This window comes from Elaeis guineensis, chromosome 11 (assembly GCF_000442705.2).
Source record: "Elaeis guineensis isolate ETL-2024a chromosome 11, EG11, whole genome shotgun sequence".
Classification (NCBI taxonomy): Eukaryota; Viridiplantae; Streptophyta; class Magnoliopsida; order Arecales; family Arecaceae; genus Elaeis; species Elaeis guineensis.
In genome coordinates this window covers 116,963,900-116,988,849 of record NC_026003.2, presented here as the reverse complement: position 1 = coordinate 116,988,849, position 24,950 = coordinate 116,963,900, and the positions used below count along the sequence as shown (strand labels likewise).

The window sequence follows — 24,950 nt, the reverse complement described above, 5'->3', positions numbered from 1 at the left end:
TCATTCAGTCACTCTTTGTAGAAGAATAGCACTCAATCAACCACAGTTGAATAATTTTAGGAGAATGGCAGTCGGCCATTATAATTAAGTTTCCTCTGATATATGCACTAAGACATACAAAATAATATTTTCTGAAATAGATTTTCTATTAATATTTTTTGAAATATCTTTGATAGAAAATCTCTTTCATTATTTTGTTATTTAATCCAGTTTTCTTTGATGCGGCAAGATGTTGTCTTTATATTTATTGTCAACAGGCTAAATTGTATTTTTTTTTGGAATACTAAATATTACTAACATAAATTTTGTGGAAGCTAATTTATTTCAATGAAATTACTAGACTACATATTCTTGAATTCTATGCCCAATTTTTCTTAAATTAAATTTTCATAAATTTGAGTTATTCAAAATTTTGAAAAGAAATTATGTCAAATCTCAGGGCTAAGTCAATATCAAATTATAGAATATTGTCATTGTGATTTCTTTTGTAACATAATAATTAATTACTTAAAAGATAGTAAATAACAAAAAATTGATAATTGATATTTGATGGTAATATGGTGGTACCACATCTCTGACTCTCCTAGATCAACCATCAGGATGGCCCCCTCCTTCTCTGACCGATGGTGCCACTTACTCTCATCCCATGTGGTCCATCCATCGTTAGTTCAATTGTCTCCATTGTATTTTTAGCTTCACTATTGTCGGGGGGGTGATGCATCACTTCCATATCTTCATCTCCCGCATCTTCTTCTCAACTTCTCCATACTATCTTAGTAAATATACACCCACATAGGTTTTTATATAATTTTCTCTATTTAAATCCCGACATCCTTGTCAAACTAAGAATGTAAATCTATACATCTATTCGTAAACATCACGATCGGCCTGTGGTCAATCTCATTGAACCCATGCTACAGTATCTCCCAATCCATATAGACTATGGGCTAGATCGAATCTGATACCATTTGTAATAATTCAAGATTTTATCTAAAAAAATTAGTCAGAAGATATTATTTAGATTCATTAGCTCTATATAAGTATCTAAAATCTTCTCAGTGAATAACTAATGTGGGACTAAATATATATTTACATGGATCCTCACATAGCGCCACCTTAAATGTTACGATTCATGGATTCTTTTTTCTCCTATTGTTTACCCTATTTAGCAAGATTGGGTGTAATGTGGATCAGGGATTATGGAGGAAGTTGGATAAGGGGGAGGTCAAGAATGCAATTGGGTAGGCAATGAAAGCATTGCAGGGTGCACTTGAGGTGATCAATGAGTCTTGTGGTCAGGGTCTCCAGTTCGGTTCCTAGGGTTTTCTGTGCTGGAGCTGATCTCAAGGTGGTTACTACTCATGTTTAGATGGTTCTTTTGCTTGGAAGATGACGAGGATCAAACTTTGATTGATTGCCACTTGAAAGGAAAGCATTGGTTAGAGATACTGGTTTAGGAAAGTGTTGGTCGTGAAATTTGTTCTTTGGAACCTGTAGGAATTGTTGAAGCTAAAATTGGCTGCTGAAATCCAAGGCCTATGGTTATTAGAGGATTTAGGTTCGATGGTATGAAGAAAGAATTGTTCTTGAGCTTGTGCAATGTAGGAAAGAGGAAGTGTTGATGGCTAGTTATCCCTATATTTAAAAGCATTGATAGTTAATTTGATTCTTAAACTCAAAAATAGTCCATCTGCTCTTTTAAAACCTCCTTTGCCATCTTATAATTGTCGAAATGGACAGATCAAGAAATCAATGGATTAAATCCCTATGTGACAGAATGGAAGTGGAATTCATGTTATTTGGATACATGATGGTTTGCCCCTGTCGTAAATTTGAAAAAAATGACGAAATGGAGCATATGATTTCTTTTGTTTGGTAGTATTAATTTGTTGACACCCGAAGAAAATGAAAGAGTGTCAAACATACGAATGCATGCAAATGATGACAACTGCACACGTGCGGTCTAAACCTGCCTTCAACTAATCTAAACTATTCAAAACCCCTCAACAGGGAGGCCCCAGATTAATGTGATGCTCTACTACATACAAGAAGAAAAATGTTTACAGGGGGTCCCCACCTACATGAAATTAGTATCTGAAAGTCCAACTGTGCTTTTTTTCCTTTGTGGTGTTGGATTGTCCGTATTGTTACTGTATCACTCCATACATCTCTTCTTACCTCTGTAATTTTGTCTCTTAGATTTGTTGTTTAATAAAAATAAGGGAAGCACTTTGCTTTCTTTCTTTTCCACACAAAAAAACTGTGCTTCTATTCCAATCTTAAGATTATTGGATTGAAGGAAGGCAATTCCGAAATCTTTATCCCTTGGTTGCAGCAGTGTAAATATACCATTTGTTTCTCTTGTCCACTTTTAAATGACTCCTGTTATCTTCTCAGGATTTCAATCCCTTGTGGAAAGAGAGGCCAATCAGCTTGTTGATTGGCTCTTAAAAAGGTCATTGTCTGTATCTTCTAAGCACTCCAGTGGTTGTGTTCCATAACTATTGTTTGACCTTTGTGAAGCTTTTTCTGGTTGTCGTGCTCTCTAAATTTGAATGAAATTACTTAGACTTTGCCTTTGATGGGGAAAATTGAAAAGGTGGAGCAATAGAGCGATGATTGAAAGTGGCGACAAAGCATCAGTGAATAAAAAGTTCGGCGGGATCCTAATTCTCAGTCCGCAGAAGTTTTGATGGCCGACTGAGGACAGGTCCCACCCCCAAGCCATCATTTGTTGGAAGACTTCCCTTGGACCATTGGAGCCTGTGCCACGGCTAACTCAAATCAGAGCTATGTCCATTTTTCTTTGTTGCAACATAAGCATTAAATCTCATTGGCTTAGTTATTGTACACTTTTATAGTATAAAAATTTTATAAGAAAGTAGAAGATATCTTGACCATCCAATAGACAAGGGTATGTGAGGAAAATTTCGTTCTTAACACGTTAGTGGCAGGTTAATCATGTGTTACTGTTGGAATATACAGACTGATCTCTGTACGCCGACTTATCCTCGGACCGATCCGATCAATGTCCGATTCTACTAATCGGACCGACGGACGACTCCGACAATGACTCCAACAATGACTGCCGACAATGGCTGCCGACCATATCCGATCGAAGGTATGTCGGTCGAACAGATCCATACTATTCCCGACCGGTCGAGCGGCCGAATCCATATCACCGACTCACTGTCGGGAGTGACAGCCGATGTCCGACTTTCACAAGACACCAGATCAGCCAATGGTGTCTCCGAGTCACCACCCGATGATCCGGCAGTCGAATACCGACATATAGTCGGCCAGCCCGTCCAAACGACGTACGACCGCTATGGGCAGTTGTCCTGTCAAGGACATGCGGTATGGCCGCTCTGGAGCATTGTCCTACTAAAGACATGGGTTAATGACCTGACAACCCACGTCGATTTGACAGCCCCCGATGATTTGACAACTCCTCAGTTGTCTGCACCATTAATGACGGGACCATACCGCATTCTACTATAAAACGGGATAAGGCAACAGTCTTGGTAAGCTTTCTCAAGCGTGGGTAAGCGCCTCTAAGCTCTTGAGCTCTCTCTCCCTCTCGCTGAGTTTCACTGTTGCCTAGTCTCCTCTCTGACTTGACCGTTGAAGGGTCCCCGCCAGAGGCATCTCCGGTCAGTGAGGACTTTTCTTGCAGGTGCACGACTCCGGTGATCGGACGACGGGGGATTGGCCGCAACAGATTTGGCGCGCCAGGTAGGGGTCGACAGAGGTAAGACAACGAGCTCCATAGAGCTTGAAAAATCTCTCGAGATGACGAAAATCAGGGCTCAGCGATCGAGAGCTACCAGATCGGTGAGGCACTCTTCCCGTCGGAAAGAGGCCCCTCCTTTGCGACGACTACGAACGCAAGTTCGAAGAAATCGACCATCGACTTGTCCAGCTCCAGGCGGATGGCCAGAAGTCTTCAAACGACATCGACTTCCAGACCATCCAACCTCTCTTCCGATTTATCCTCGACGAACCGATCCCTAGTCGGTTCAAGATGCCTCATGTGGAGCCTTACGACGGCTCCACCGATCCAGTTGACCATCTGGAGAGCTACAAGGCTCTCATAACAATTCAGGGGACAACCGATGTCCTCCTCTGCATCGGCTTCCCCGTCACGCTTCGTAAAGCTGCCAGGGCCTGGTGCCCCGGCCTCCAGCTCGGACATATTGTGGATCAGCTACAAGTAGAAGGCCGATCGTCAGAAAAATGAAATGACGAAAATAATAATGAAAAAAGAAGAAGAAGAAGAGCTCACCCGGATCATGGTTGGGTAAAAGGAAGAGAGCATCTCGATCACCGACCGACTCCTCAAGAGCTCCCGATCGGTCGGGAGAATGGTTGCCTGACACAACCTCCTTGCCAAGTCGTGGTTGGCCAGGGCCGACGCTCCCTCGGAGACTCGAACGTCGGATGATGCGGCGCAGCCCGCCGACCTAGAGTTGTCCGCCGGTGCCATCAGAGCCTTCCCCCGATCTATCGCCCAGGCCTGAAGATCGGAGAGGGACGGAAAACTCGAACTCGACTGAGTTCCTCCCGAGGGTGCGATGGGAGTCGCCGCAGGTCGTTCGGGCTCACTTGCTTCGATTCGAACCTCTTCCACAGGTGGGGGAGCCGACACTCCTTCAGCTGCCCCCTCTGCCGCCCCTTCCTCTGACATCACCTCGGGTGGCACCGCCGGTACCGACAGGGTGATTACCGGCTCGAAGCTCGATGTCTGTTCGATGTCGGGCTATGCTGCCGTCGTCACAACATCGATCGAGGATGATGACTGAGGCCTCTTGGGGGGCCGCGAAGGTCCGGCCCCGGACGCCAGTCTCTTCCTCGCCGCATGCTGCCGAATGTCGGCATCTGTCAGTCTCACTCTCGACGGCATGCCTGCAATTTCAACAAAGGATTAGCACAAGTCCGAAGACGGATGAAAAAACCAAAAGACGACCGACAGACCGAACAGTACCTAAGCAAGGAACCGAACTCAGGTCGGCGTCGTACAGAGCTTGCTCGGTGACGAGCTCTCTCTGCTTCGGCACCGACACATCCTTCAGTCGGTGAAAGTCCTCTTGATCTCCAGCCTCCACCCAACTATTTTCGTTCGGCTGAGTCCGAGGGTCACCCCAGCGAGAAGGGAACCCCCAAGGTAGCGGAGAAGAAGCAAAAAAAAATTAATTCTTCCATCCGTGGATCGACGATGGAAGATCGGTGATGAAAGAGAGACCCTTCCGGGGATTGAAGAATCACTACCCTCGGACTTTCGGATGGGGTCGGAGGATGAAGAACGCCCGAAAGAGAGAGATGCGGGGAAAGGTCGGCAAAAGCTGACACAACAAAGCAAAACTGATTATCAACCGGACTGAGTTCGGCACCAGTTGTACCGGGCAAAGTCCGTAATAATCCAAGACGTTCCGGACGAACTCCAGAATCAGAAAGCGAAGACTTGCCCGAAGGTCCTCGACATAAAAGGCCACCTGACCCGAAGGCGGGTTGTTAACCCGACCCTCAACCCCAGGGGCGAAGAGTTCGAACTACTTCGGGATACCGTACTGCTCCCTGAGCCGTTCGACATTCTATCCCGAAAGTGAAGAAACCTCCACCTCCGGGGTCGACCGAAAATCATCGATCGGGTTTCCCGACTGACTTCCTCGAGGAGAGGTTCTAGCCATAACGCTAGCCCCAAAAAGAAGGACAAAAAAAAATGCCAAAGGAGAAAGGATGCAAGGAGACAAGAATGAAAAAAACTTCGAGAAGAGCTTTCAAAGGAAGAGGACGGAAACAACTACCTGGAACTGGGGGACAACTTGATAGAGCCTCAGCGCCAGAAACAGGGTAGTAAAAAGTGAAGTTTTGGATGTAAGTGACCGCATATATATAAGGCCTTTCGACGGTCGAGATGAAAGCGTGTCGAACGAAGGTTTTCCAGATGTCGACACATGGTAGCGGCTGGGCCCTTCTTCAGTCTGACGGTTCGATGCATCTGCCCCCAGATCGAGCCACATCGCCTCCATCCGCGTGAACGGTTCTGGCCCAATAGCCTCCTGACACGTGGCAAAAAAAATCGCGTTTCAAAATTCATTAACCGACGGTGGTTCGTGTTCCCAAGGAGACGACGGTTCGTGTTCCCAAGGAGACGGCGGTTTGCATTCCCAAGGAGGCGGCGATTCGCGTTCCCAAAGAGACGACGGTTTGCATTCCCAATGGGATGTCTGACATCGGATTGTTCGTTGATACGGTCGTCAGAGTCGGAGCAAGACGTGACGGAAAACCACTCCTTTCGTCCAAAGTCGTCGCCCACATGTTCACGCGGGCCAACATGACATCCGACTCAAGAGTGGGGGGGGCAACTGTTGGAATATACCGACTGACCCCTGTACGCCGACTTACCCTCGAACCGATCCGACCGACGTCCGACTCTACCAACTGGACCGACGGATGACTCCAACAACGACTCCGACAATGACTGCCGACAATGACTGCTGATCATATCTGATTGAAGATATGCTGGCCGAACAGACCCATACTATTTTCGATCGATCGAGCGGCCGAACTCACATCACCGACTCACTGTCGGGGGTGGCAGCTGACGTCCGACTTCCACAAGACACCAGATCAGCCGACGGTGTCTCCGAGTCACCACCCAATGATCCGACAGTCGAATACCGACATATAGTCGACCAGCCCGCCCAAACGACGTGCGACCGCTATGGGCAGTTGTCCTGTCAAGAACATGCGGTATGGCCGCCCTGGAGCATTGTCCTGCTAAAGACATGGGGTTAATGTCCTGACAACCCACACCGATTTGACAGCCTCCGACGATTTGATAACTCTTCAGTTGTCTGCATCATTAATGGCGGGATCATACCGCATTCTACTATAAAATGGGGTAAGGCAACAGTCTTGATAAGCTTTCTCAAGCGTGGGTAAGCGCCTCTAAGCTCTTGAGCTCTCTAGCTCTCTCTCCCTCTCGCTGAGTTCTACTGTTGTCTAGTCTCCTCTTTGACTTGACCATCGGAAGATCTCCGCCGGAGGCATCTCCGATCAGTGAGAATTTTTTTTGCAGGTGTGCGACCCCGACAATCGGACGACGAGGGGATTGGCCGCAACAGTTACCAACCTCTTTTTATTTTTTTTTTTATTTTTTTTGAAAAGGGTGATTATTTATATTTATGTTTTGACTTGGCTAAACCAAATCAAACATAAACCCCTAAAATAGAAAGGTACAATTGGTATTTTTGTATCATATCCTATCAATTATGTAACAACTCATGATCACATTCAAAGAAGATTAACCGAAAAATATTATTTAGATTCTTCGATTCCGTATAAATATTAAGGACTATTTGATGCATAATCGATATAGGGCTGACACATGCTCATAGGAGTCCTTACATAACTATTACATTTAATTCTGGTATCTTCATCGGGCTAAGCATCCAAATATATTTAAATTTAATTATAAATTTTATAAATTTAATTATAAATATGATGATCAGCTTGTAATCTATTCAAATGGTCTTATATTATAGTATCCTCTAGTTCATATATATTGTGAGTTAGGTTTGCTCTAATAGATTGATAACATTTGCACAGCATAAAATCTTATCCCAAAAAGATGAGTTGAAAGATGTTATTTGGATTTTTTTCATCCCATATAAATACTCAAGATCTATCCAATATAAATTGACGTGGGACGAAATACACACCCATACAAGTCGCACAAGATAATTGCACTTCAAAGAATGCTACAAACTAATCAACTCTAGAATTTGAAAGAGGATATTTTTTTTTTCTCACTTTCTGTGTTTACTTTTTCATCCCAAACACCTTAGTTGAACTAGATTGAGGAAACTGCAAGTTCAATTCCTTTTAAGGATGCCCTCCTCCACAAAGTGTCCATATTGCATACACCAAGTGCAAATAGACTGCGTCAAATGCCACGGTGGATAACACGCCATGCTACCCTTGCATTTCATCTTGCTTGCTATCTATCGTGCATATGTTTCGAGATTTGCTCTGGTTCACTTCGGCCTGATGCATGCGATAATTTTTTTCTCTTTCTCTCTCTACTATGTCTAATTTTCTAATCTGATTTATTTATTTATTTATATTGCTTCTTTACTGGGAATCTAATGCTGGACGAAACACCCCAAACAACGTAAAATTTTACAGATACTTCCCAATTTTTAGCTGCTTAAATGTGAGGTATATCTGGTAAATGTATACCATTGATTTGGACTGAATGGATGCCTAGAAAAAAGTATGGAAGCAAAGCTCATTCATCGTTTTAATTATATTATTCGTATTGGGGGTGTAAATCCAGCACCTAATCCAAAGACGCAAGTGGACTTTGGATGAGCTAACCACACACCTTGGCCTATGAGTCCTATGACGGCTTCGGCCCTCGCACCGACTGTCAACCTACTCACGGACCTCCTGACTTTTCGTCAGTTTTATCATCCTCAAATCGTCAATTCCTATACATACTGATTACCTCTTCCTTCAACCGACGGTCGGCTTCGACTCAGACATTAGCACCAACTTCGCCACCCGACGGCATATAACCGGCCTCTGAGGCCCATTCCTTCAGATCTTCGGTTCGATCGTCGCATTCGATGGCATCCATCCGAAATCTCTGTACAACTGACAGATCGAATCATTAAAGATAGCAGCTTGTCATGATGACTTCAGGAAGCCTTTCTATAGTCCGATCATATTATTTTATTAAAAAATTATTCTTAAGGCTCCTGATTGTCAACCCTTACCATCAATGGGAGTGACCATCGAATGATTTTCAAGGACCTAATGAAGGGCAAAAAAGTCTCTTATAGTCTCTTCCTCTTTTCATGACTTCAATTTTATCTATAAAAAGAGATAATTCAGAGATCTCAAAAAATATATAATCTCTCTCCCTCCCGAGCACTTCTCTTCTCCATCTGTTGCGAAAAGCTAACTCGAATATTGAAAAATCTCACCGGAGCCGTCTCCAATCCAAAATTTATTTTGCAAATCTGATCATTATCGTCACCATTGAAAGCCACTTTACTCCACCAGCTTCGGTTCGAAATGGATTTTCGCCGTAATAATTAATATATTGATATATTTTCAGTAGGACGTCTTTAGAACTGTTATATATTATGTTGAAAGTTATTTTTTTTAATAAATTAAATTTATTATACCAATCCAGTGTATGTTTGTAATTATAGGAACCAAACATTAAAATATGCAAGAAATCAAAAGGAATATTTTGGTTCAGTAGTCCGTAATATAGCGATCGGCCATGTCATCCGTTTTATTATTAAAAATCAAATAATTATAATATATAGCAATTATACCAAAGGGTAGTCATTTCAAAACGATAAAGTCCGTGTCAGATATTATAAGTTGGGACCGACGTTCCTGTAACTAAACATTCCGAACAATTATCAAAATCTGTCCGTTCTCCAACCCTGTTAAAATTGCAGCAAAATGTAAAACCAGGATTATCGTTTATTATTTTCTGAGAAATTAACATTTAAGAAATTATGTTATAGATTCTCCACATAAACAAATTGTACATGCCTCATTTGGGTCATTAATTAATGCTAATGAAGGTGAAATCGAGACACATCTGGCCTTCACCTCACATGGACATTAAAGAATATATATATCAAGGCAACTGCCATGCTGCAAGCCTGCAACAACGTCATCAAAAAGCCTTCACTGATTATACCAAAAAAAAAACAGCCTTCACTGGGAGTCTCAGGCAATCCCCTTTGCTGTCCTACCAAAAAAAATAAATAAAAATCCACTCTGCAGTCCTGCAGGATATTTGAGAATCTCTCTCTCTCAGTCAAGTGGAACAGAGGAAGCAAGTTGCTTATGGATACAAAATTTACAATGACATCCACAGCTTCATTTCACTATCAGAGCTCTGATAATCATTAATGTTGAATAAATTTGAAGTTAACTTTGTACTGAAACTAAAGTACCAATTGGAATAAATTCACCACCGCAACATAAATCCAGCCCATATGATTTGTATTGACTGGACATGAGCCTTTTAGTTGGTTTTCGTTGGATTCGATCAGAACAATTGGATACCTTAGCCAGATGTATTTTCTTGCATAATTTTTTAAGCCAACTAGATTTTAGGTTTCAGTTTGGCATCCAAGCCTAATGAATTCAATTTTGATATCAAAAAGGGGCAGGTTATCAGTTGGTTTAATCAAGCTCATGTTGATTGGATAAGACTAAGTAGTTATTTTATCATTAATTATTGCTGCAGCAGGATAAAGAAGAGTGAAAAAGCTCTTGATATTGGACCAGAGTAGATACTAGGATCGACTACCCTTGGAAAGTCCTCATGTTGCTTTTAAAAAAAGAAAAAAAAGAAAGATAGTGGCCTTAGCCCTTTGATGTTTATTATTATGCTTTCAGAGGTACCCCTTGCAGCCTTAGGTGTCTTTTATCCTGCTTTGATGCATTACAAGTCCGAAACCGACAATATTAATGCTCGAGCAGTTGATATCTAGATAAAACTTATGATCAAAAGTTCATTTTAGGGAGCCAAAACTTTAAGTGTGGTCTAGTTCAGCATCAGTCGATCGTAATTTGGATGCTCCTGTAATATTTTTCCTTGATCTCTCTCATTATAAGCTACAAATTTGCTAATTTGTGAAGTCAAGGTCAAAGAACACAGACTATGCATACTTTCAAGAGAGTGAATGATCCCTTCATTCACATGACAAAAAGGAAAAAGACATGAGACCCTACCTTTGTATGGTGGACTGGTAATGAAGCCCACCACCACCAAACCCAGGCTTTATTAGATTAAAGTGGAAAGAATCATGACAGAGGCCCGCACCAGCAGCAACCTTTTCCTAATTCCAACATCACATGCTTCAAAAACTATGCCCACCCTCGTAATTTTTTAGGGTAAATGGAAAAAGTGAGTCACTTCCCCTATTCCTAGCCGTTATAAAAGAAAAAACAAAGGAACTAGGTTTGAATGGGAGGATCCCTAGGCTAACAAAATTAGTGAAAAAAATAAAAAAGAAGATCTAACCTAATCATTCAATCACCAGATAGCCATGCTTCCTTTTTCCAATCTTGTCAAATCCTATTTGTATCACTATTATTATCATCATTACCATCGTCATCTTATAGATAGGACCATCTGTGATCCACATCAAATGCAGCATTCTCTCGGAATTCCTGCCCTCCGGAGGACCTACAGGTATCATTGCAATAGCCCAAGTAGAACCCTATAGTCGTAGGGTGAGCTGCAAGTGGGTTTGGCAAGGCTCTCGCTCGTAGCTATAACCTACTGTATTTTGTTTAATCGAGGTATTGTACAAGTCACCGATCCCAATATACCTAACATAGACTCTGTTTGGTGGTCAATGAGGGATGGGTTTGAGTCAATTTGACTGTTGATTTTGGAAATTGATTCCATATGAGACATGACAAGTCTCAATAGCATGGATGGAATCTAATCCAGCAGAGATGTTGATACATGGTTTATAATTGATTACGCATTAAAGTCTTGTGATATCTATAATTTATTAGTATATTTCTGTATGAAAACCCATAATTATTCCACCAGAAAGATATTGATAAAAATATACTTTTAATTCTTTGTCGCAACCTAGCTATTGTCTTATTCAACACCATTATCACTTCATATCACAATTCAAACAAACCTTTTTTTTTTTTTTAAGGCCTCGTCATTGGCCATGAAGAATCATCCTCCATATTCTAGAAATTAACTTCATCAACAACTACTTGCTATTTGTTTGATTCACCAAAAAAAATTTATCCCACTTATAAAAAATTATTGCATGAATATATATCATATTAAAAAAAATATATATTTAATTAATTATAAAAAAACATAATATATTTTTTGACTGATTTATTGAATATATATATTTTTTGAAAAATTATATAGAACACATATCATGGATAAATGAAAGGACTACAAGCAAAAAAAACAAGTAATTTTTAGAAAAAAAATATCAGAATGTAGCTTTAGATATCCTATATAAAGTTTTTTTCTATAAAATATAAAAAATTATTTTTATAAAAAATATACCTTGCCAGTTCTCTTGTTTGAAATATCTAATTAAAATCAAGATATATTTTTTATTTTTTGTTAACCGGACTTTTGAAACAAATGGATCCTTAGATATCTAATATTTTGCATGAAAATAATTTTTCAACTCAACATATAATTCATTTGCTATCATAGTGAAATGACTTACTTCAACATGCTGGTCAAAGATGGATGAGAAATTTTTAAATAAATTTAAATTTACGATATGTGCTGTAGATAAAATTAATAAAAAAATATTATATAAGTATTTTAAATTAAAAAATTTTATAATTACATAGATGATGAGGTGGTTAAATAGTGATGTATTGAGATGGTTATAAAATTTTTTAATTTAAAATATTTATATAATATTTTTTTATAAATTTGCTCATTATAGATTATATCTACCCAATTTTTTCTGACAATGGAAAGCGGTTCAAAAGACGGTGGCAGACATCATCTTCTACGAGACCGCACACGCCACCATCAGACCGCCTCCTCATAAGCGGTATTCATAGAAACCTTTATGCGGACTCTCCCACAACAAGCAGAGACAACAAAAGGGGACAGCATGTTACCGCTCCACTGGGAGAGAGAAAGAATGAGGCTGTGACGACGAAACGACGTCTTGTCTCCTTCCGCAGACACCACCAACGATTGTAATTCCCGCAGATCCCACCGATCATTATCTGACGTGTCCATTTATATCATCCGCATCATCCAATCCAACGGCTGCGGTTCCTCGCTCCGAGTCGAGGTCCTCCCAGACATCTAGTCAAAGCCTGGCCCTGACGTCTGACGGAGATCCAACGGCGGGAGGGCGCGTGTCGAGGTCCGTACGAGTGGGTATTATGAGCACAGCGCGATGCCAATGAGCGATGGCGAAGGGTAGGCGGGTGTAGCGCAGAAGGGGCGCAACCCCGGGCCCACCCAATGGCCTACGCTTGTCGCTTTCACTCCGTGGCTAAACCACTTGATTAATTAAACTTTAATTACGGTTAGCAACGTTAAATCGACCAATCCCAAAAGTAAAGGCGGAAAAAGAGAGGAATAAAATAATAATAATAATAATAATAATTAATTAAGAAAAAAAAAATTCTGGCTGCTGCTCTCCGATCTCACGCGTCCTCTGCCACTCTTCTTTCCCTTTACTTCTTTCTGTAGGGAAGAACGCAGAGAGAGAGAGAGGGACAGGAGGTAGTGGGAGGTCGGACGAGTGGGAAAACCACGCTTGTGCTCCGAAAACCCTAGCCTTGCGCTCGCTCCCGATGCATCTTTCCCGTCTCGTATTTGGAGGTGAGAGCATCTAATTCGGCCGTCGTTGTCTGAAAGATCGATTTTTTTTCTTTTTTTCTCCGTTTGGCTTCAGATCTTGGAGTTTTTTTTTGGGTGCGATTTCCGCCTTGGAGGGTTTCTTTCTTTTTTTTTTTTTTTTTAATCCCTCGATTATGGCGTGGATTGGAAGGATGGGTGTGTTTCAAACCGGGATGAGGAGTTGCGAGAATGTCGTAGTTCTTGAATTCCTAAAATTTTTTCCTTTTTTTAAAAAAAATCTCGCTTTTTTTTTTTTCATGGGTTTTTTGGTAGAGTTCCAAGGAGTTGGTTTGATTTTTTTTTTTTTTAGTTTATAGAAAAAATAAATTTTCGTTTCCTTTGTTTGATATTTTGTAGTTTTAACCGTTACAAAATGTCGGTTTGCGGTGCTTGGTGGGGATTTTGGTAAAGATCTATGGATTTGTTCTTGTTCTTCGAAAGATCTTTCCAATCATGTTGCCTGTACTGTTGGTGTTGGGGGATGGATACTAGCAGCTCCGGCACTTTGGTCTAATGAGTGTTCTTTTTTTGTGGTCTTTTAGGTCTGTGGAAAGAAGAGAAAGGGCCATTGTAGCACAAGAGGAGATGAACGTAATCTTAAAGTTGGTGAAATTTATGAGCTAGTCTAATTCGCGAATCTACAAGAAGCTTCATCTCGAGATGCCTGCTGTCCAGTCCACGATGCGGATATGCCGCCATTTGATTGGTTTATTACAAGCTTCTGGGCTCAGGGGTAGCACGTTATTGGATTGAAGCTGGGTGATGGTAAATATTTGCCAGAGATGGAAAGGGTTTCTGAGTCGAAGATGGCGTCTGGGCAACTCCCTGCAGTTGATCAGGCATTGTGTACCCATGGGAACAGTTTGAGAGGTGAAGAAAGTGTATCTAGTGTTCAAAAATCTGGGAATTTAGATCCACCTATACCCATAAAGGCATGGAAAGGGAAGGGTTCTTTGACAGAAGAGAAGGAACTAGCACCTGAGGCTGATAGCTTCAGGAGTGTCGACTCTTATGAAGAAGGAGGGCGAGGTTCTTTCTCTGGGGCAAGTCATCCCCCAGAGCCAATTGATACAGACCTCATGAGGACGGTATATGTAGCAATAGACCAAGGTAAGTCCGAAACAGGGTGCTTGGTAAAAGGCTTGACTGTCAAAGGTCCCTTTATAGAAGATCTTTCAATCCGAGTTTCGGGGACGAAGCCAAATGCGGCGGTTGTCTCACCGGTTGAAAGTTTGGCTGAAGAGGCCACCGAATCGGGCACAGGATCTTCTCCATTCTCTGTTCCACGCGGATCACAGTCCATGGAGAATGCATTCTTACCTCCGGACTCCGAAGAGAAGGAGTGTGTGTGGGATGCTTCCCTCCCTCCAAGTGGCAATGTGAGTCCTCACAGTAGCATCGACAGCACAGGTGTGGTGACTGCTATGAGTGTTGTGAACAGCTGCACGAGCACTTATAGAAGTGAAGGGATTACTAGTGATGGAATGCTTAGTGTGGAAAGAAACTGTGAAAGTGGCAAGGGAAGCGTTAGAGGAGACTCACTTGAGAGTGCGAAAACTAGTATGAGTAGAGCGAGTGATAGCAGTGGTATAAGTGATGATAGTAACTGGAGTAATATTACAGGAAGTGCTAGTAAGCCTCACAAGGGTAACGACCCAAGATGGAAGGCTATTCTTGCTGTTCGGGCTCGGGATGGTATACTGGGGATGAGCCATTTTAGACTGCTCAAACGGCTTGGATGTGGTGACATTGGTAGTGTTTATCTGTCTGAGTTGAGTGGGACCAGATGCTACTTTGCAATGAAAGTGATGGACAAGGCATCCTTGGCAAGCAGGAAGAAGTTGACAAGGGCTCAGACTGAAAGGGAAATCCTCCAACTTCTCGATCACCCCTTCTTGCCGACTTTGTATACACATTTTGAGACTGACAGGTTCTCATGCTTGGTCATGGAGTTCTGTCCAGGTGGTGATCTGCACACATTGAGGCAGCGGCAACCAGGAAAGCACTTCTCCGAGTATGCAGCAAGGTAGAGTTTAAGACAAGAATCACTGTTTTAGCAAATTGATTACCCATCTACTTGTGTCGGTAATTTCTTTATATTGATCTTGACTTTCTGAGCTTCCACTTTCACCTTTTGTTCTTTGCACAACAATGACCATTGAAAACCACAGTGTTTTCCTTGGTGCCTTTTGTTGGTAAAGCAATAAGGCATAATTGGTGTGGATATATTACTCTCTGTTTTCATGCGTTCCAAGCTTGGATTGCAACCTTCTTGCTTCTTGGCAAAATCCTAAAAGGAAGATTATTTTTGCAGTTGATGTTGGCTCTAATTATTTTTTATTTCATTAGTTGTTCTGTTGAGAAGTTAGATGCCTATCATTTTGATTCTGTTTGGGATTGTTCATAAAAGCACATTTTGATGCCTCTTCAATACATCCTTTTCATTATAAAAATAATTCAGGAGTTGTTGTCTTCATTCTGAACTTATAAGATTGGTTATTGCCTATATGCCCCCTTTATCAGTTTGCTCATCTGTGTACTGATATATGACACGAAAGTTCAAGTAATTTCATGCAATTCTGAGTATGCATATAATTAAAGGTTCCAAAGTTAAAACATAGTGTAGCAGAACATGCAGAAATAACATGTTGGATAAGGTCTTTCTTGTTCTATTTTAGCTTTTCTATCCGATTGATCAAAAGGAGAAAACTGTTGCTCTCTTCTTCGGTTTCTTGAAATCTGTGCATTGGGTTTTTAAGGAAGACTGCTTCACATATATGTGATGTGTATTAATTTATACATCAGAGTGGGGGTTGTTCGCTGAATTTGTTTACCAAACTTTGTTCTCAATGTTAGGTTTTGAGCATGCAAACTGCCTTGTGGTTTTTATTTGCTGGATTTATATTGATTTTCCGGGGCCGTATGAGTCTTGTTCAGTGACAGGGTATGCAGAGCTCTGACCATAAATGCATGTTCAACCAGTAGAATTGCCCCCAATAGGTACCTTTAATAAATAATCCTAGTGAGGGAAGTAGGATATGTCTTCACCAACCAGGTCTAATTACACCAAACAAAAGGAAGGGATAACTTTCTAAAATTTTTAATGAACTTGCAAAAACTTTCATAATTAAGAGGATCGGTCCCATATTCCTTTCAATCTATGGGGTCTGCGGTACAGCCAGTAATTGAATCATGGGGTTTATTGTTTTCATACTGCCAGTTTAGATTGTCCGGTTGTATTTTTAATAGTTTCTGTAATCATCTTCTTTACGATTTAAACATCAAAACTGGAATCAGAAACCCATATATCTAATTGTGATTGGCAGTTTTGGTGACAATTCCATGTTACAATTTGTGTAATGATACTTTGGAAGGGTCCATGTATTGAGTTCCCTAGCAAATTAACCACATAAAAATGGTGGACATTGTGCTAGGATGCTCATATATTTATGAACAGTTCTATAGTGTTTTTTTTGTGTAAACAAGTTATGGAAAGGAGATCCCTAAGTATTCCAATTTATTGACTGATGCTATCTATACTGGTTTTCAAGACTCAAATAGAAATTTATATTTATGCAAGTTTCTGAGGGCCTTCTCTTTTGTCCAAACAATTGGCTTGACTCAGTTGCAGAAATTGTGTGGCTTTGATGCTGCACCTGCACTGAAAACCACTTAAGCATCTCATTCTAGTTCCTTAAAGTTTTCATGGTCAAGGATGACTCATTGACTTGTACAGAAGTTTTGAATTAACTAATAGTTTCTCCATTTATTTTGGACCAATTAAGTATCAATATTTTTACTAAAAACAGTCACTGAATTATCTTCCATTATTCAGGGACATAGCATATCATCTATATGCTTTGTAAGCGCTCCCACTTTCAAGATTTGCCCCTTTGGTAAATTCATCCATAAATGCACTTGCATATGATCTGTACGATTTATAGGTGCTTCTTCTTGTGTCATTTTTGAGGATTGTTGCTTCCATAAATTTGTCCCCAATTTCACTGCCCATCCTGCTGTTACTTCTTAGAATTAAATTCTAATTCATATCTTCTGCATCGCATGAGCTAAAGCATTTTTTACCTCTAATCATCAAAACATCAACATCCGCTTTTGTGATTATCCCATTCTCCTAGACCAAACATAGCTGGCGCATTCCATGTTTGTCCTTCCCAACAAAGGATCACCTCTCAGTTCTTTATTGAACTCACTGAAGTAAAGAAGGAGATTTAAGTAAAGATGTGCTCACTTTTTTTCCTGTGAACTAGTTCTCATTGCTTTTTAGTTGATTGTCATAGCCTCTACTGAGAATAACATATTGTAACACTGACCTACAATTGATGAAAAGTTTACATGACCATGTTTTCATTTCTAGTATTTCTTTTGGCATGCCTTAGAATTATGATATACAACATACATAGTGCAAGAAACTTGGCTGTTGATTAAATTTTGAAATAATCCTTGGTGGAGCTCAAACAGTTCATGATGCTTTAGCTTCCCTAAGCACTATCAAACCCACAGGCAGACAAAATTATTTGAACAGTTTGTGGGAAATCCTTCATGCTTAGTGATTCATTTATAGCTGTAATGAAAATTATTTTACATGTGTCTTAATGTTGAGGTGTGCATATCTAATCCCAGATAAAATAGAATGAGATGGTGAACTGTGCAAGATGTTGTGAAGCCTTTTTATTTTCGTCACCTTCTCTTTTCTTCTCTTCTTCTTAATTTGTAGTTACCTGCAATAAAAATACGGATACTCGAGTCTCCTTTTAACAAGTTGAGCGTCATCTGCATTACCACTATCTAGAACTAGACCTCTCTTTTGAACAAGGCGTTGATAAAGTATTACAGTGAGAGTGAACTTATCTGTAGTTATTATTCATTACGAGCATATATGCAACTAATTTCATATTCATGTTTTCTGTATGCACAACCTGAACCATCTGAGTCTTCAAATCTTAAAATTTGCTATGTCTATAATCTGAATCATCCGAGTCTTCAAAGCTTGGGCATCTGCTGTTTTGTTAACTGCACTTCATGAATACACCAATTTCTATATCTGAAAGATAGTATGTAACTTAAGATTCCTTTTCTTATTTGAACAGATTTTACGCTGCAGAAGTACTACTGGCTTTAGAGTATCTACACATGCTGGGAGTCGTCTACAGAGATCTGAAGCCAGAAAATGTTCTTGTCCGTGATGATGGTCACATCATGCTTTCAGATTTTGATCTTTCACTTAGATGCGCAGTCTCACCTACCCTCATAAAAACATCATCTCTGGACTCTGATCCTTCTAGACGGGCTGGTGGTGCATTCTGCATCCAACCTGCCTGCATCGAGCCTTCATCAGTCTGCATTCAGCCTGCATGCTTCATGCCCAAACTCTTTCCTCAGAAAAGCAAGAAAAAGACAAGGAAGCCAAGGGCCGAGCTAGGGCAGCAGGTCACCCTGCCTGAGCTTGTGGCTGAGCCCACAACCGCCCGATCAATGTCCTTTGTTGGGACCCATGAGTACCTAGCCCCTGAGATCATCAAAGGTGAAGGCCATGGAAGCGCAGTTGACTGGTGGACCTTTGGTATCTTCTTGCATGAGCTCTTGTATGGCAAGACACCTTTCAAAGGCTCAGGCAACAGGGCGACATTGTTTAATGTAGTCGGTCAGCAACTTAGATTCCCAGAATCTCCATCAACCAGTTATGCGAGTAGAGATTTGATCAGAGGTCTTTTAGTGAAAGAGCCGCAGCATCGTCTGGGAGTGAAGAGGGGAGCCACTGAGATAAAACAACATCCCTTCTTTGAGGGTGTGAACTGGGCACTCATTCGGTGCAGCACGCCACCGGAGGTGCCAAGGCCGGTTGAAACTGAGCTGCCACTGAAGTTTGGGGTGGTAGAAGCAGTAGGGAGCAGCAGTAAGAGAATGGTAGGGGCAGACATGAAGTCTGGAGGCAAGTACCTGGACTTCGAGTTCTTTTAGAAGTTTATGATTAAAGGCGATTACTTCAGTTGTAAGGGTGTCTTCTAATTTATTCCATGGGTGTTTTTTTATCCTTTGGTCCATAATGTTTTATCTGCAAGCTGTTCTGAGTTTCTGATTTGCCTATATATGAGAAGCTTGCCTCCCACTGTTTTTACTTCTCTTTCTTAAAATGCTGTGCTGAGGAACTGTGAAAACAACTATTGAAACAAACTCCTCAATTTCTAAAAGAAAAATTTTGCGCTGGTGGTTTCCACTTGTTAAAATGTGAAAAATCTTTCCAGAAAATAAAGGGAGAGTTTTGCTCTCCCTCTGAAATTTCTCTCCTCTGTTTCTTTTCATCTTATTATTATTAGGGTAACTGGAAGAAAGATTGTGATATTGGTATGACTTTATTGATGAAAAGTTTTCTTTTCTAGTCACAAGAAGTTTAAACTTTGTTCCTATAGTTTAAACAAATCAATGTCTGAATGGTGCTGGAGAGGGCAAATGCAGCACTAAAAAATGTAAATCAACTTGTTATTAGTAACATCGATCGGAAGAAAGTGCAGGGAAATTAGCATGAATCAATATAAGTTCTCTTCTTCTAAAGTTTCACTGTAGGGGTATAAATGGATTGGATTGGGTTATACTTGAATCCAACTTCAATTCAAAATATTTTAGATTTAAAAATTTAGATCCAAAATTGAACTAAATACTCTACTAGTCTAATCCAATCCAGTCTAAAAAGTTTGGATTAAATTGGACTAGATTTTGAGATTTTTATATATATTAGACTGTAATTTAGATCATAATTCAAAAACAAGTTATATAAATTCGAAACATATATTATTTATAGGTAGTCTATAATATCATCCTACGTCTAACAATTAATGGATAAGAAATAAAAAATATAAATTTTAATACTAAAGTTCTCAATAAGCCGTGCTATAATAGCATTATTCAAAAATATAAATTTTAGTTCTACCATAAAAAAAATTTTAAGTTTTAGATTTTCAAAAAAAATTACATCGTCAAAATATAATAAGTTTCATAACATATTTAAAAGAAACTAAGCTTGACACGTGCACGCGTGCGTATATATATATATATATATATATATATAATCCAAAGTTCAAACTAGAAAAATGGATTGGATATAGTTTGGACCCATAGTTTGAACTATGGATTGGATTTGTATTTTATAACATTAAATTCAAATTCAAATACAAAATTCAAAATTTTTAAAAATTGACTTTAAATCCAAAATCAAAGTCCAAAAATCCGATCAAATCCTCTAGTTCAGTTTAGATCGATTTAGATTTTGGATTTTCTCTAATTTACTTATACCACTATTCCACTCACAAGAAGTTTCTATGATTGAGCCATGCAAACAAGTGCCCATGCAAGATCTAATATGATTGAAGATATCACCATGCATAAGATCTAATGATATTAGTCAAGCTTAAATGATAAAAATATCTCATTTTTTCTTTAGGACGTGTTCTTTTATGGATAAATATTATAGAAAAGTTAATCAACTTTCTCATTAATCAAGTTACGCATGTTCTCATACATTTTAAGATAGGTAAATTATTTTTCTATGGGTAATATTTACCCATCAAATAAGGAAAAATCTTATCTACTTAAGAGCCTGTTATTTTGAGGGTAAAAGATTTATCCAGAAATCTGTATTTTTCTAGATAAATATTTTTTAGATAATATTTAAACAAAAAAATAATTTGTTCATATTTTTTTATGTTTTGAAAAATGATTTGAGAATCCGTTACCTATGTTCTTTTATATTACTAATTTTCGGGATAAGTTGCTAAGATCTATCCATATTTTTCATAATACTCTTTATTATATAAATATTATTATATATAATAATATAATATAATATATTATTTTTATATTATTATAGTATTATATAAATATTATCATATATAATAGTATAATATGATATATTATATCATAATATATCATATTACAATATTATAATATTAATATTATTATAATATATTATAATAATATAGTACATAATAATATAATATAATATATTATTATATTATAATATACCACAATATATTTAATATATTAATATATTAATAATATTATTATATATAATAATATAATATAATATATTAGTATATATATAAAACATATTATATTATTATCTTATTATATAAATATTATTATATATAATAATATATTATATTATATTGTTATATATTGTTATTATAATACATTATAGTATATTATAATATATTATATTAATATCTTATACTAATATAATATAATATATATTATTATATATAATAATATATTATATTTTTATATTATTATAGTATTATAATATAGTATATTATATTACATTATAATAGAATATTCTATGTTATATTATAATATAATATATTAAAATAAAATATAATATATAAATATTATTATATATAATATTATATAATATTATATTATATTATATTATATTATATCATTATATTATATTATTATTATAAGATTAAGAATATATTAGGAATGAATTAAAAATAATTATTTTTTTTGTTGATAGAAAAATAATTTAGGCACCTCTTAGCTAGATAAGATTTTTTCTTATTTCATAGGTAAATACTATCTATGAGAAAATAACTTATCTATCTTAAAAAGTATGAGAATATGGATAAGTTGATCAATAAAAAAGTTGATCAATTTTTTTATAATATTTACTCATAAAAAAATAGATTCTAAAAAAATTTTTATATGAAACCTAATCAATGTGCTATATAAGGCCAAACCTGCTTAGTGAATTTTAACCAAGTGTATACTTAATCACCAGCCTATCAGACCAACCAAAAAGCTGCATGGTACTAACACGAAAACATTATTGAGCACCTTATTAAAGATAGCAGTGAGCAAAAGGCTTCAGGATATTGGCGAGGCTCAAATAATAAAAGGTTCTCATTTTTTTCCGATATGAGAAGTTTTTATATTTGAACCTGGCCAACATCCTGTATAAGGCCAAGCATGTTCAGTGAACTTTAACAAAGTACAAATATGATGACCAAATTGTATAATACTGGGCATAAAATAATATCGATCATCTCATCAAAGATGACCTGAGTATGAGGCCTAAAAATATTGGTAAGACTCGAATGATAAAAGAGCTCATTTTTTCCTTCTGACAAGTTTATATTTTTAAACATAATGAAAAACCATGCGGCACTAACCCGACAAGAATATAGAGCATCTATTAAAGATAGCACCAAGCAAAAGGCTTCGAGATATTGGCGAGGCTCAAATTATAAAAAGTTCTCATTTCTCCGATATAAGAAGTTTTTATATTTGAACCTGGCCAATATCCTGTATAAGACCAAACATGCTCAGTGAAATCTAACAAAGTGCAAATGCGATGAGCAAATTGTATAATATTGGGCATAAAATAATGCTGATCATCTCATTAACGATGACCCAAGTAGAAGGCCTAAAGATGTTGGTAAGACCCAAATAATTAAGATTCGTTTTTCCTTATGACAAGTTTATATACTTGAACATAACCAATGTCCTATAATGGCCAAGAATGGTTAGTAAACTTTAATTAGGTAAAAATGCACTTACTGAACCCTAATCTAAATATGAAGAAATGATTATACAGCCAAAAATTCCAAAGCCAAAATAGTTTCATGATTTTCCAGACCACCAAAAATTGGCATTGCAATCCTTTTGTCCCTAGGTGATGCCACATGTTCTAAGCCCCTAATATTCAGTTCAGAATGCAAGCAAAAAGAAATCCAAAGAGTGAGACTAGGAAAGAGGCTGTGTGTGTGTATGTGTGTGTAGACAACTAACATAATCCAAGAAAATATTGAGTATTACACCAATCAAAGAGGCTGGTAGGTATTGAGGAGACTCAATTAACCCAAACAACTCATGACCCTTTTATGTAAGGTTTCTGTAATCGCGCCCGGTCGAACCCGGGTCACACCGTTGGTCCATCCATTTCATTTCCTATTGGATCCCCATCTGATCGTTAAGCAAAAAGTGAAACATGTTGATAGTTGGTCACGAATGTGATACAAGACTTGGAAGAGTAGATAATTAATTATCAATCAATAAAATTAAGATTTGTGGACTCTATCTTTCGGTCTACCATGGTATGATGAAACATGTCACTCCCTGCCATGTGATGTAGAAATAAGATGAAAAGTTTCATTTCCTCTGATCAGTAGCATCTATGTGAAACCATTATTCAACGGTACTGCAAAATTTGGTTGGTTCATACGAGAAAGTAATACTAAATATCATGTAATCTTAGCCATTGAGGTGGCATCCCAGTAGAATGGGCCTTTGTTTCCAATAGTGTAATCCGGAATTGAGTTACAGCGGACATAGGGGAGGTAGATGCACCGAATTTCCTCCTTCCAACTCTCATTTTATTTTAGCAACAAAAAAAAAAAAAACATGTAATCTTAAAACAAGTAATAGCCATAGCATACAATAGAACACAATATTGCGAAATATTAGATGGAAAGAATGGAAGTTGGGAACAGCTCTTCATATGCTTTCTGTGAACAACTAGATCCCAATGGAAAGGAGAAAAGAGCAGAAAAATATTGTAGAGAAGGAATTGTTTGGTGGAAGGATGACAAGAATTGGTCTCGAGCTTAGAGTTATATAGAAGCCGTCAGCGTATCTCAGTTTAGCTTTCAGCATATCTCCGTTGCGGCAATTGGTAAGTTCCTCCATGCATATCTACAATACGGTAATTAGTAAGTTTCATTTTTACCAAAAAAAAAATTTAGTAAGTTCCTCATTTTAACTATCTGCGATCGTTATCCAAAAAAAAAAAAAAAAACTGTCTGCGATCGCTATGCAATGCTATAGTCTCACTCTCTTCTTCCAATAAACCGGGTTCGCAAGAATTATAAATATAATACCGCGACAAGATTGTGAACTGAACTGAGCTCAAGAAATTGAGCCAGAGTTGCAATTCAAATAGATTTTGATGGCACGAAAACTCCACCTATCTTTGACGAAGTTGTAAAATCTAATTTTATTTTCTAGCATACAAAGTATAGAAGGTAATATCTTTATTGAGGATAATTTCTGATTCTTGCATTTCATTGTTCTCCAATAGGAATATATATAGATTACAAGGTCTAGCTATTGTAGCAATTACAAGAAGAAGGAATATCTCGATTACATACTAAGTAAAGAGAAACCAAATGTACAATAGCTAAACAAGGAGAAAGATCAAATAGGAGTGCCAGCCAAATATGAATATGTGTTGACTTGCTAAACATAGAAAAGAGCCAAATAAGCATGCAAGCCAAAATAGAATGTTGGGTTGGAATGAGTGTGTGCTGATACACCCCCTCAAGATGAAGAATCGGGAGCACGAATCTTCAGCTTGTCCCTTAGGAACCTAAAACGGGAGGTACCCAAGGGTTTGGTGAGAATATCGGCAAGCTGATCTTGGGTAGAGATGAACTGAACAAATAGTTGATGTCTTGCAACACGTTCACGAACAAAATGAAAATCAATTTCGACATGCTTCGTGCGAGCATGGAAAACAGGATTGGCCGACAGA

The 24,950-nt window shown here is 38.3% G+C and overlaps 1 protein-coding gene across 1 annotated transcript; it reads left to right on the top strand.

Annotated features, from left to right (window-relative positions):
- The first annotated feature begins 13,234 nt into the window (after window positions 1-13,234).
- On the top strand, window positions 13,235-19,544 carry LOC105053948 (serine/threonine-protein kinase D6PK). Its single transcript, XM_010935294.4, has 3 exons — window positions 13,235-13,390; window positions 13,951-15,434; window positions 18,517-19,544. The coding sequence occupies exons 2-3, from the start codon at window positions 14,191-14,193 to the stop codon at window positions 19,385-19,387; spliced, it is 2,115 nt and encodes a 704-aa protein (XP_010933596.1). The 5' UTR covers window positions 13,235-13,390; window positions 13,951-14,190; the 3' UTR covers window positions 19,388-19,544.
- The last annotated feature ends 5,406 nt before the right edge of the window (window positions 19,545-24,950 follow it).